The following is a 14,023-nucleotide window of genomic DNA, read 5'->3' as shown; positions in this document are numbered from 1 at the left end:
AATGTGACTTCTGGGTCTGGATTCTTGAGTGGGACCAATTACCCACTGTTCCCAAGAACCATGCCATGAAAGTGTAGAAACAAAGCAAAATGAGCCTGACATTTCAGGCACTGCTTTGTGGCACGAAAGGCCACTGGTGCATTTGGCTACAGATTCTTTTATATAATGTCCTCCTGGCTCCCATTTCTTCACTCTCCTGTTTGTTTTTTCCTAGTTGTGCTGAGTGGAGTGCGAGGGGACTCAGGCCATGGGGTGGCCTGCCCCAGCATTATGCCTATGCCAGCTGCTTGATAGTTAACTGCCACTTCATGAAAAGTAGTGCTTACAGGTGCAGTCTGAGGTTTCACATGCATATTGTTCAGTACACTGGACATTTTAAGTAATAATAATGATGAAACACTAGCAGCCCAAAGCAGGTAACACTGAACCTGGGTGAGTAACTGGGATTAATGGCTGTCAGCTGGATCCCTTTGCTCTCTCACTGGGAGCTCAGTGCACAGCTGAGCAGGGTGCCACATGGTGTCAGCCCTGCCTCACCGAGGGGTTTTCCTGCCTCCTCACACCATGGCTTATGAAGTCCAGAATGCACAGCATTACCTTTCTGCCATAGCACTTAGATGGACCTCGCTGCATTGTGTGTGCAGGTGGAGCACTGGGTGCTTCTCCTCTTCATACACTGTGAGTACACGTGCTTACAGCGATCTGTTTCTGTTGTGCTGGGCTCCTTTCTGTGCCAGGGCCCTGCTGGACCTGGCAGGGAGACGAAGTCAGAGCAAGGGTCTGGCTGGTGGGGTTCAAAATGAATGAGCTTCAGTGCCACTGAGGTAATGAGAAGGCCAGCAGGAGCAGCTTTGTTGCAGTGCTGGGCTTATCTTGAAGCTGTACTGAGTTGCTCTGCGTGCCGTTTTTCAGGCTGTTACTTCTGTCTCCTGAGTGGGCACACACCTGCACATCCAGCAGAGGTTCCTCTCCTGCCCCTGGCAGCAATGTTCAGGGCTGCTTTCAGCACGCAATAGTTCCTCGATCTGTTCAGTGCTGTGCTCACAAATTGTGCCAAAATGAGGAGAGTGGTGAAGGGGAGGAAAACCGTTCACAAGTTTCTTCTTAGTGACTGCACGGCCTGATAACTGCCGGTTACATCTTGGTGTCCATTGTGAATTTGGGAAGCTGTGTTCATGGTAATGTGGGCAGTGTTAATTGACTGGAGAGATGCTGGAGGCAAAGCAGAGCACCACAGGGGAGCAGTGCGTGCTGGGCTGCTACAAACCACTGGTAGCTGTTCTTAGAGGCCAGAAATGGGCAGCACTGTGCTGGTGGTAGGATGAGGAGTATGGAGAGGATGTCTGCACACTGATGATTTCTATGTATTACGTGCTTCTGTGGATCCTGCCAGAAGTAGCTACACTCTTACTCCCCAATGAACCATAGTGCAAAGGAGCACAGCAGCAGCTGTCCTCTGGTTTCATGGGCTGATGTCAGCTGAAGGGCAGAGGGAAGGCCCAGGCCTTCCTGCAGTGCCACGCATGCCCACACACACAGTGGGAAGGCTGCACTCTGATGCCTTTCCCCAGATGTGGGCTCTGTTTCTGCTGGCACTGTGACCACACAGGAGAAGGAATTTTCTCAATTTCCTTTAAGGAGACCAAGCTGTTGGAGTCATCTGAGATCACACGTAGGTTAGGTGTAGCTATTGCAAATGTGAAGCTGGTGAATGACAGTGCATCTGTTTTAAACACAGAATGCTGCACACAAGGTTATGTGTGCTAAATTTATTCCAGATGCTCTTGCTCCATTGGTCTCTTTGTTGCTGTACTCCTCTGCAATGTCCGTGTTGTTGGACCAATTTAAAATCTCACCTAATTCACTGTCACAGCTGTTCTGTGCTGAAAGCCAGGCATGTATTGCAGGTACTGTAATTAGCTGCCTGCACAATGTCTTTGTGTAATTGTGGGGGAGTGGGAGGAAGGGCAGTTCCACCGAGGTAAGAAAAAAAATCTATCTTAAGAATGCAGATGCTCTCCCCACTCATCCACATGGACAAACCGATGTCTGTAGGCACACACAGACTCATTCATGGTGATGCCTTTCTTGTAAGGTGTCTCATATGCGTGTACATTCTGCACTTCTCTTAGTCCTTACAATGTGGCAGCAGTGCCGATGTGGCTGCAGGCAGTGGATGGTGAGGAATTTGCCCTTTCAGTGTCCCATGGGAGTATTTTAAATCAGCCCTGCGTAGAGCCTGTGGTCCTGAAAGCTGCTATGAGCTCTGAAAACTTCCTGTGGAGCCTCAGTACCAACTGTAAATGCATCAGCTTTTCTCTTTAGTGTGCTTTTCAGGACAGTATGAGGCAGTGTTCTTTAGCTTCATGGATCCATGGTTTGTTGTTCAGGTTTTTAACCGTGTCTCTACTTGCCACTATATGCCAGTGTTTTGTTAAGATATATATTATTACTGAAGTAAAACAAACCAGACATAGCTCTTGCCTGGAAAATTACACCTAGCAAGGCTCAGTCACTTAACGTCGCTCCTCTAACCATCTTATTTCCTTGCTTTTAAAGTACTGTTATTCCACAGATTGCATTATATGGCTCTTTGAATAATTTATATCCACAGTTTTGAATCATGGTAGCAGGAAATAAACGTTAGAATTGCTGCTTCACACAGTACAGAGATTTGCAAGCTATGCCATCAGAAGTGGCTGTGTTGAGCAGTAAAGATGAAATGGTTTTTATTTTGCATCTACTGCACTTCAGCTTAGAGTGCAGTGAGTAAAAGATTAAATAATTTGTACTGAAATAAAAGTAATATTCCCTCTTTGCTTTTTCTTAATAGGCCCTTGAAATAACACTAACAATACTTGTGTTTGTATGCATGTCTGGGACAGAGCTGTGCGAGTTGCATTTCCCAGGCTGTGTAGAAAAATAAAAAGAACTCACTCTGTGTAGAGATGTCTCCTTGACTTGTATGCCCAGCAGAGCTGCAAGCCCCGGGTTTAATTGTGTTGTCTGCAATCACTGAAGGAATCAGGGCTTAAAGACCGGTGGAGTATTTTTTAAGAATGGTGTTTATCCCCTTTAGAGGAAAGTTTGGCTGAAGACTTTGTTGGACCACCAGGGCACTGCAGTGTTACTTGAAGCATTCGGTTCTTACAGAATAATTTATTCCTGGCTTCATTTCTGATTGTTCAGAGCTTTGCTGTAAACATGTGCCCTGCCCAGCTGATTCTTACATTGTGAGAAATGCAGTTCCCCCCTCAGCGCGCAGGTAATGTCATCAATATGAATTTCTTCACTTCCATCATAATAAAGAAAAGGGAAAGAAGTGTAGTAATGTGGTAGTGGCCAAACGAGGCTGTGTCTTCAGCTGAAGCCTGCCTCAGGCAGGGCGTGCTGCTGTGCAGGAAGCCACAGACGGCTCTGGCAGTGTCTTTCTTCTCTTTTGAATGTTAATTTGTCATCTTTGCAATCATTAAATGTATTTGAAATTCTGCCGAAGCCCATTTCTCATCCTTTTCTCTTTCCCATTTTCAGCCATCCATTTCCAGTGAAGTTACTTCACCTCTGTAAAGAAGAGATCAAAGGATCCAAAGACATCCGGAAGCTGCGCTGCAGCATAGGAGTGTGAGTCCCAGCCACATAAACAAAGTTCATCTTTTGTGTGCTCGTGGTGAAGATGTAACTGCAGTGTACAGCAGGTGTAAAAACGATGGGAATGAAAAGTGCGGATAGGTGGAGTAGAAAGTTAAGTGGTGGCAGTGGAAGCTTGTGAAGGATCTGAAAAGCATCAGCTGCTTTTAAAATGGTGATGCTGTTCTTAAAGGTGTCAGTCATTGCCTTTGAGCTCAGTGCAAATGCTGCCAGTGGCAAGTACCTATAATGGAGTACACCTTATCGGTACACCAGAAGGAGCTGAAAACACCAGCACAGTTATCACCTGGTTATAGGGGAAAAAACACCCAGTTCAGATAGCAAAGAGATGAAAGCAAACCTGGATGAGGGGACAGAAAGACAAAGTGCTGCAAAGCTGAATGAATGCTCAGTGGTAACACTGACGTCAGTTCATTTCTTTATGGACAGTATTTTAAGACTGCAGGAATGCCTAAAATGAAAAGGAACCCACATCTTTAATTTGTCTTTCTCTCTTATCTTCGTGGTCTTTTGCTTTATCTGAGGGTTTGAGTCAAGATGCAGGTTTTTGTGCAAAGCAGCTGCCTGCAGTAGCTTTAAAGCCATATTTGTATTTGGCATAACTGTGTGGCATCTCAGTAACCCTTAAGGATTTCAGCACACTCACCCTCACTGTTTGCTTTCCCACAGCACTTAGAATATCAGCTGAGATTTCCTGGGGACAGCAGTGCTTCCTTCTCTCCCCGTCGTTTCTTCTAACATACACCTTCATTCTGATCCTCAGAATGTGCGTTTACAATTATGGCATGTACAGATATCACCACAGATCTGTATTTTCTTATGTTCTGCAGGTTCTGTGGCCTGATTCAATTTCAAGGAGATATGAGAGAGAAAGTTTTGTTTCAGCTGCTTCTCCTCCTTTGCCATCCATTTCCTGTAGTAAGTCTTGAAAACATTGCACTGTATCAATTACATAATTTTTTTAAAACTTGATATCAAGAATGTTGCTTTAATGCATTTCAAAGAGATACTGATGTAATGCTAGGCTTTATTTCTCAAGGGTGTGTGCTCTGCAGTGCTGCCAGCTGGAACAGGTGAAGTAACTGAAACGGCACAGTTACTGCTTCTGGGGATGCTCAGGAGGGCATTCTAGGATCGTATGTGGGACAGTACCGCACGCATTGCAATGTTTTTTGTTATCCTTTTTGGCTGTGTGACTTTTTGGGAGAAAGGCCGTGTTCAGTGTACCAGGCGTGGTAGCCCACACTGACAGCTGCTGTGGGGGCTGAACCCAGACTGAGCTGCCAGTGGTGCTGGTGTTCAGGGCTCCACGTGGCAGAGCTGGCAGCTGTGGCTGCAAGGTGAGGAGAGGCAGTCAGCTCTGGGGTAGTGCAGGAAAAGCAAGGGCTGTCAGATGTAATTGCAGGGGTGCATAAAAAAATGTGGAAACCAGTGAGGTATTAAAGTGGGTTGAGAAAACACTGCAGACCCTGGTTTCTGGCCAGTGCAAACCTACGTGTTTATTCTAGCATAGATTACATTTGTGTTCAGGGTGAAATAATACAGTGCTCAGCAAAGTTGGATGCTTTGGAGTTTTGGTTCAGACTTTTCCATGCTGTGTTCACTTGCTACAGGAAGAACACTTTGCAGGAGAGGAATGTAAAACCTGAAGAGAAATCGTTCCATGTTATATATCAGTGGTCGATTTTAATTGGTACCACTGCTCAGGAGATAAGCCTGTAATTTCTTTGCCTCCATTTAGTTATCATCAGGCTTCCTTAAAAAAAAAAAAAAAAAAGAATCAATCACAATTTGTTCCTGTGATAATTTTGCAGTCTTCCATGCAGTGCCTTTCCACGTGCTGTGTTTCTTTTTCTTTATGCACATCACATTGCAGCTGAACAGTGCTCTGGGAAAAAAGGCTTGGGTAACTGCCTCTGGATTCCGGAGTCTAAAAGCTCACGTGACTCACATCATCATCTGCCTCCAAACAACTTTTTTTAAGAGTTTTGCTGACTTGCAGGCTGTGGGGTGAGGACCCTAACTTTGTAGTCCTACAGCAGCCAGCATTGGAGCAGGCTTTTGCTCAGTGAATCATATTAAGAAATGCTCCAGTTAGGCTGTTCTTAACACTTGAATTTAATCCTTGTCTGAAAAGCAAATGTTTTCCCAAAGGAACTTTTCTGACCCTCATCCCTTCTTCCCTCAGCCAGCACCAGTATGAACAGAACTGCTCACGGGGCTCTTCTGTGCAGCACTGTGGGTACTTTACTAAAGCTTCCTCTGCCTCTTCCATGTAGGTACGGAGAACAACAGCCAGTCAAGTTTATGAAATGTTGATAACCTACAGTGAAATAGTTGATCCTGCCATTATAGACGAGGTCATGGCCATCCTCAGCGACAGTAACTGGTGAGTCATTTTGTTCTCAGACAGTAATAAGAGCTGAGATGGTTTTTGCACCACTGAAGTTGAAAAAAAGACATCCATGCCTTTAGAAACCAGAGGTAAGGAACCTGTACTGACCAAACCTCTGTTTTAGGTATTTAATTCTGGCAGGATTTTGGAACAGAAAGGCTGAAAACAGCAATTATCTGAAATGTAATTAATTGCTCAGATTGTACCTCAAAGAGTAATACAGGAGAAGGTGTTTTTAAGAATATCAAGAATATATGTCAGACATACTATTACAGTGACTGTTTTTCTTCATTGATATTTCTTGGAAGTTAAATAGGCTCAGGCATGTTTAAAGAACAAGTACACCTTAATGTTGTATTTCACACACTTCCACTGTTTAACTTGTATTTAATTTCCAGCTTATTTCTAGATTTGACTTTCAGTAACATTGTATTTGGGAAAATAAGTTAATGTCTGTTATTACAAGGGGTGGCTGCTTTGCATCTTTCTAGGCTTTTCAGTGTAGCAGTCACAAATTTGGAAGAACTGGTTATCAGTGGTTCTGCTTACTTGCATAACTACACACTGATGTTTGGTGTTCTCTCTAGTCTCATTCAGTGCTGGCTTAGGAAGTCCAAATTAAGAGCAGGCTTTCTCAGCTGCTTAAACTTCTGTTGCCACATAAACAATTGGTTAACAGAAACAACTGATGAGAGTTAGGTTGCTGCTGTTTACAGTTTGAAAACTACAAAGAGCAGTGGTGTGGAGCTGCTCACCAAAGCAGCACGGTACACTTTGTAAAAGGCACTTCAGAAAAAATACTCTATTTTCACTTTGCCGTTTTTGTCTGTGACTGCCTGCCTGCTTTATTCCCTCACGTTCCCAGACACAATATATCCAATGCTGGAGATGAAAGATGAAGATCCGTTTTACTTAAAACTCAGTTGTTTTATCATGTTAGATTTGAATAGTTTACAAAGGAAGACAGTTGAAGTCATTGCTGAGTGTCACAGAGAGCTGCTCGTAGTGCTAAAACACAGTAATTGCAGCAGTAAAATATGCATTAACATCAGGAAGCCAAATGAGAACTAAATATTTGGGGAAGGCAGTAGATCCAGGAATATGCATACTTGGAGCATTTTCTTTGTTGGAGGTTCAGAGAGTAAATCATCAGTTACAGAATTCCAAGTTTAAAGAGTGACACTATAAATAATAACATTTTGTTCAGCTGCAGGAAAGTTTCCAGTATTAAATGTGACACATGACATGCTGTACTGATGGGTCATGACAGGTCACCTTGATGGCTGGACACGATGATCCTGAAGGTCCTTTCCAACCTCAAATGATTCTATATTCCTCAATTGTCCCAAGTATCCAAATATCTATTTTTATATGTATTATTCAGGCTATTTTAAATTAACTAGTTTTACTCTGTTGTTTTGGAACCAGTTTACTTGCTAAGAGTTAATTTTTCTAATAACTCATTTACACAAACAAACCATTCCTGCTGAGTTAGCAGCATTTCACATGACAGATTTTTGTGACATGTAAAAGAGTGCCACGTGTGGATTTTTGGCATTTGGTGGCTTTTTGTAACTGCTGCTGAGGAGATTCCCTTGTGAACACTGTGTGTTTCATTCTGTCATTAGGTCTGCATTTTCAGTTCAGGAGAATGCTTCCCTGGACAGCAGCACATTCTCCAAAACAAGTGACACTGAGTTAAATTCTTGGTATGGTGTTTCCTAATTAAAAACAGTTCTAAAGGAATAAATTAATGGAAATTTAATCAAAAAGCTTTTATGAAAAAATGCTACTTTCTGAAATAAAAAAAAAAGTAAAAGAATAATCTGACTCACTGAACTAGTAACTGCCATTTCTGGAAGCCCTGGTGAGTATTTATGGTGTGTGTGTGTCTTAAAACAGTGTGAAAAGTTTACGTTTTCCTTAAAATGTAACAGAACAAAAATGTCTCATGTGAAATATTCTTGAAAGAACAGACGTATGCACAGTGATGTAACAGCAAGCAGAGAGCATACACAGCCAGTGCTGAGATTTCGTTTTTGAAGTGACTGAATGTACTTCTTTGTGCAGGGAAGGTGAACTAACAGAGCTACGAAAGAAACGCAACCACCTCTGTGACATCCTGAAGGTGCCCAAACCACAGCTGGTAACCAAGGTAATGTGCAGCAGTGCTCTGAGCTCTTGGAAAGAAACACAATGATCAGCTGCTCGGAAACTGTGGGCAGTGGACCACTGTGCAGCAGATGGAGTTCTTCACAGGTTCATGAACGTAGGAATGTCCCCATAGATAACTACACAGTATATGGAGTTACTGAAAAATACTCTCTTAAGCCCTTCCAATTTCATTTCTTGAAAGCATTCCAGAGTTGCCATGTGACATCTTACTCAGACAAAATGCAAAATGGAACAACACAGCACAGATGTTTTAAAAACTGTTTGACTGCCCCTTTCTGGGGAAGAGAAAAGGGTTACAGCATCCCACTCCATTTTAACAGCAAAATCACGTGAGCTGTTGTGCAAGTTGCAGATTCTAACACTGTTAATTTCTAGAATTTATTATCCCACATTCATAAGAGGACCACAGATCAAATTTAGATCTTGTTCCACTTTAATGCAGACAGTTTGGAACTGCCCATGCATTCAGTATTCCTACAGGGACAGAATTTTCTGCTTTGGTATCCAGGAGAGGTAGTTCTGTTCTGCTCAGTAATCAAGATAAATAACAAACACAGAAGGAAAATAATGAGGTCTTACCATTCATCTCTTAAGCACTAAATTATTGGATAAGGGTGGGAACTATTTCAGTTGAGGTAATGAAATTCAGCATGACAGAGCCCTTCTTCCTTTCCGAGATTACCCAGCAGTGGTAAAAGAGGGAGAAGACACTGCTGTCAAATAGCATTCCTATTTGGGACTCGAAAGATTTCATGTTTCTTTAGCAGTGCATCAATCTGGCAAGCAAATGCTCATTTTCCTTCAGGAAATCCTCAATGCTTCAAAAGCACAGAGCCCTCTCAGCATTGCACATAACCTATCCAGAGAACTGTTGAGTTCACTCTAAAGTGATACTCGGCGAACTTGAAAGACTTTTCACAGCTGTCCTCATGTCCTCCCAGCAGCCAGCTGGTACCCACACAGCACTCAGCTCTGCTGTAAGAGCTGCATATCCAGAGAACAAAGAAACAGCAGCACAGAATGCCAAGCACAACATTATGAGAAGATGTATTAATTCAATTGAAATAAACAAACAGTTATTCCTTTAAAAACCTGTACAAATCAAATGTACTAATGGATTGTTAAAAACATAAGGTGTTAAAAACAAGGGCTGTAAAAATAACTTTACATTTCTATATTTTCCTCTCTCTTTAGCTTACTTAATTACATACACGACTGTGCTGTTGGGAAAATCATGCTATGTGCTACTCCACCTCTTCTCTCTTTCTCTCTTGCAGAGTTCAGCAAAGTGAAGCTGCAGGCTCCAGCTGCTGCTCTGTAAACTGAAGCTCTTGGTTCAGGTGCTGCTGTGGCATCTCAACATTGGATTCTCAGTGTGAGCTGTGAAGTACACTGGTGAACAAAATAAGAGGCAGAAGTGTTACAGCACTGTGCAGATATGTCTGCCCTGTGAAGGCAACAATGCATTACGTTGTCTTTTTCTTAATTCATTATCCATAGCCACAAGATGGCAGTTTGTCTTCACAGCTTCATAGTTCTGCCACGATTGACTCGTTGGGTTTTGGTGGTGGTTGGTTTTTTTTGTTTCTTTTTTAGTCCTATGTCAATGATTTACACTCCTCCAATTCTGAACGGAGCCATTCAACCTGTGCTTGCTGTTTACACATTAAACATTAAACCTGACTTACTGCATTATTCTTATAAGAGATTTCTTTTGCTGGAGGTAAGAATGGCTGTGCTTCTTGGTGCTTCATCTTTATGAGAGTTTCATTATATGTGCAGGTAAATATGCCATTCTTACATCATATGCAAACAAAGAAACCTAAGTTTCACTTCAGCTAACACCAGAGTGTCTCTTAAGAGTTCTTCAAGTAATTGATTCAAGCAAATGTTGTAGTAACTAGCTTTAGGAACCAAAGTTTCATCTTTTTCCTTGAAAAATAAAGCAGTACTTCAAGCAACTGGTAGGAATTCAGACTATTCCTTACTGACCATAAAATGAAATAGTTGAAACATTGTGATTATAGGACAAATGCACAGCAGTGTGATGTCATTACATCTGTGTTTTGATGATTCTAGTTAATCCCACTGTCTCAGCTCTTCAAATAGAGCAGCAATCATGTTCAGTAGATATACACACCCCTGTGAAAATTTGAAAGAAAGGAAAAATTCAGGAGGAGCAAAAACCAAACCTGCTTCTCTGTGAAGCACCTGCTATCTTCTGCTGCAGGTCTTCATTTCTAAAACTACACTCTTATGTCACTGCAAGACTTTGTTTTGAAGAGGAAACTGTAAATGATGTATTATGTTATTCAACACTTCTTGACTATACTTGCAACCCAGGCTGGCATATGAAATTCAGTGTAGATGTATGCATGGGATTCTGTAACTATTCATTAAATGAGCACTCAGTTCAAATACTGTGCATCAGCCAGAGCTGGCCATGGGGCTCTGTGCAGCATGGCTTGCAGGCGTTGCACTATGTCATTAATGTCCTTATATTATATAGTATAATATAAAATACACCTACTTCTAACAGTCCTGAATCAGAGGATACTGTACTTAACCTCAGTACTGGCTGCATGCAGAACTTCACTTCAGAAGCACCAAGCTGCTCTCAGTAGCAGGAAATGAAGCCAAGAGCAGGGACTGGTTGAGGGCCCCAGCCAATGTTTGACAGAAACCTCTTTTTACACTTCCATGGTTATAGGCTTTGCTTGATGCATTTTTAAGGCTTCCCTGTGGTCTTGTTATCTTATGGCCCCTATCTGATCATTATTTTAATTAGAAATACAATTTAACAAACAAAATGAGGTTGGTAGGTGAGTGCTGTGCAAAATGAGTCAATACCATTATCAGTGGTGTTTTTAGTACGTTCCTTAGAAAGAGCTACTAGGAGCAAAGATTGATAAAACACAGGTTACTAATAATTTCTAACACTTTGGTCTTTCTGCATGTGCTGATACAGACATACCACACAGCTTTGATGTTGCTGCCTTGATCTTCAGTTGAAGTGATAATAATCCATTCCTTCTTTCAAGTTCAGCATGTTCAAGTTTGTTTCAAATGCTCCTCCTGTCAAATCCTATAAGGGGGAAAAGAAAAACCACAGAAACCAGACAAAAGTTATTTCAGGTTGCAGCAGGGTTTCGTAATTTGGTTCCACAGAAAAGAACTCCTGTTAGTGGAGTTAAACTAAGAAAAGCAAGGCTCAGAAATGTCTCCACTCAAAAATTAAGCACATGCTCAGAAATTAGGGTCCAAGTTCGTATCCTTGGGGCTGGGCTGGATGTCTAGCGTACTGAAGTAGAATGTGAGGACTACACTGAGAGCTCTGAAGATAAACATCTGCAACTCTGGGCACTCTGTTTGCCAGTGAAGGCAAATGGACCAGGGAATGAATTTGGTAAAACAGTGACTGTAGATTTAGAACAATGATTAGCTTGTCTGATGAAACAAACCTTTCATCAAGCAGCTGAAATACTTTGCTTAGGTAAAGGCGTTTCCTTTTAAGCTGTCGCTACGTTAACTGCACAGGAACCTGGTAGCTTTGCTCCATGAGTCATTTTTCAAGGCAGCAGTACAGATCCTAACATGGCTGTGATGTCATTTAAAAAAACCCATGCCAACATCAGTGTTTCTGACACTTCTGTGTTGGCCTTATTGGATTTTACTTCAGGAACATCACAAAAAGGAATTAAACCTCACAATAACGCAGAAAACTTAACTTGGTGTTTTTTTGTATGGTTTGGAGTAGCAGGAATACTGAAGTTGCACAACACTCTGCAGGTGTTTAGGACAGGAAGTTACAAAACTAGAGCCCAAACAAAAGTGGAATTGAAGTAGGAGGAATGCTGGACTTTGGCTAGAATAAGTGGATTCAATAGGATTGCTATGGGACCTTTTATAAATCTGAGTTCAGAAGCAAAGTTCTGACTTACATAAAGGACCGACTGCGTATCTGACTTCCCAGCTCACCAGAAGTGCTCACACAGCACACAGGCATTTCTTGGAGCCTGCTGTTCAAAGAACAAGGCCATCTCCATCAGCAATCTGCCCAACTACAAAGCAAGCTGCCTGTCCCCTCCAGGCTGCTGCGTAAATTTAGATAGGAAAGGAAACACTGCATATTTGAGAGTGGGCTCAAAGCAGCATGCTGTGCTCAGGCTCAAAGATTCCCTCCCCTCTCTCCTACGCCATTATCCTCTACCTGCAGTGTTTCTCCGTTTTCACTGGCAGTGGCAAAATATACAAAGACAATGTTATCTAATCTAGAACTTCAACAAAAACATACCCACTACAATCATAAATAACTTGAGCACTGATGTTAACAAACAGTTAAAAAGAACTATGATAACAGCTAATGAATAACGTGGAGAAGGATGGGAAAGGTCTCATGGTGGCAGATGTTTAAAGCAAGAGCTCCACTTTACCCAGGTAACCAACGGCTCAGCTGAGCGATGTGGGCCCGAGTGAAAGATGTTGAGTATTTCTGTTTTTCTTACCTCTTGATATTAAGAACACTCAACTGCATTTCGTACTTTGGAGGACTGGGTCCTGGTTTTGCAATTCATTTAAGATCCCAGGCTTACATTGGCCCAAGTGCAAAACTTAACCACTCACATCAACAGAGTTCTACTTAGAAATGTGGGTCCTGATCATGACCTTCAGTCCCCTCTAATCATTTCACAAACCCAAGATTACCCAAATTTGGGCACAGTGTATGTAACAGTGCTGTGCAGCTTGCTGAAAAATAAATCAACCTGCTCTGTAGAAGGGTTAAAAAAGAAAATAAAAGAAGAGCCCAGATGCTTAAATTAAGCAGAAGAGTTGAAAACAAACCTTTCACTCCCAGACCACGAGACAGAGGTGACAGAACAAGGCAGTGTTTTACAGTAACTGGTCTAAAAGTAAACTTAGTGAAAACCTTGCACAATTGAACTAGTTTAATTACTGAGGCAGAACAGTAGAAAATCCCTTTCATTTCAAGCACTCGGAAGCCATGCCAAAGCAGGGCACAGTAAGTGATTTCTAAGCATTTTGCTTTTACCTCAAAGCAAGAGAGCATTCGCAGTGCAGACCCTTAGGTGAAGAGGTACTGCAGGCTGCTACACAGCTTCGATGAGCTGAAGCCATGGTTTTGTGCTCCTGAGCTCTGAAGCATACACACACCAGAGCACAGAATTTCAGCCCTTTGTGAAGCCATCCTAAAAGCAAACTCAACGAAAATCGAATAGTACCACTGCTTTATCTGAAAGGATTTAACAGTAATGCTGCTCTAGCAGGGAACTGCCAGAGAAAATAAATAAGCAAAGAGTGCTTGAAGTACACTGCCATCAGAATCAGTTCTTGCAGGCAACCCCACGTAATAAACATATCTAATCTTCAAAATTACCCTCTTACAGCTGCTTATAAACACGCAGGTTTTGTCTGTATCATTACTAAAAATAATTCTTGGCCATGAAAGGCAAAACAAAAGCCAGTAAGGGCCCTGAACACTTCTTCAGAAGGATGTTGATTAATCCATATTTGTAAATAATAAATTTGGAAGTCTGGGATGTTTACAAACTTGTTGATGACTTCTATTAAAGCAAAGCACTGCAGTCTCTGCAGCTAGATCTGCTTTACGTCAGCTTCCTACAATTGCTCACAACACTGAAGCAGTTCCAGGAGGAGACTCCTGCTCAGCTGTGTGTGCTGCATCCACACATCTGTTTGTCTACACAAGAAACGTCCCTCCACTCCCCAGGGCTTTGTCCGTTAGCAACACCACCAGAGCTGGGTCAGCCTACTTGTCCTGAATAG

The 14,023-nt window shown here is 42.2% G+C and overlaps 2 protein-coding genes across 3 annotated transcripts in view; one reads left to right on the top strand and one right to left on the bottom strand.

Annotated features, from left to right (window-relative positions):
• The window catches only part of TBCD (tubulin folding cofactor D), a 106,305-nt gene extending 96,392 nt beyond the window's left edge, over positions 1-9,913 (top strand). Inside the window, exons 35-39 of the mRNA XM_065735158.1 lie at positions 3,532-3,621; positions 4,479-4,566; positions 5,928-6,037; positions 8,114-8,198; positions 9,496-9,913. Of these exons, the coding sequence (XP_065591230.1) occupies positions 3,532-3,621; positions 4,479-4,566; positions 5,928-6,037; positions 8,114-8,198; positions 9,496-9,510 (388 nt within the window). The 3' untranslated portion in view covers positions 9,511-9,913. The remainder of the gene's footprint in view (positions 1-3,531; positions 3,622-4,478; positions 4,567-5,927; positions 6,038-8,113; positions 8,199-9,495) is intronic.
• The window catches only part of B3GNTL1 (UDP-GlcNAc:betaGal beta-1,3-N-acetylglucosaminyltransferase like 1), a 109,525-nt gene continuing 105,039 nt past the window's right edge, over positions 9,538-14,023 (bottom strand). For both annotated transcript variants that reach the window (XM_065735185.1, XM_065735186.1), the window contains 2 exons: positions 11,193-11,303; positions 9,538-9,610 (listed from right to left, as the gene is read on the bottom strand). In XM_065735185.1, coding sequence (XP_065591257.1) covers positions 11,223-11,303 — 81 coding nt within the window. In that variant the 3' untranslated portion in view covers positions 9,538-9,610; positions 11,193-11,222. The remainder of the gene's footprint in view (positions 9,611-11,192; positions 11,304-14,023) is intronic.

Source organism: Cyrtonyx montezumae, unplaced genomic scaffold (assembly GCF_038088225.1).
Source record: "Cyrtonyx montezumae isolate F1298 unplaced genomic scaffold, pur_monq_1.0 scaffold_19, whole genome shotgun sequence".
Taxonomy (NCBI): domain Eukaryota; kingdom Metazoa; phylum Chordata; class Aves; order Galliformes; family Odontophoridae; genus Cyrtonyx; species Cyrtonyx montezumae.
Note: the sequence above shows the minus strand (reverse complement) of the source record. Positions and strands in the feature narration are given on the sequence as shown.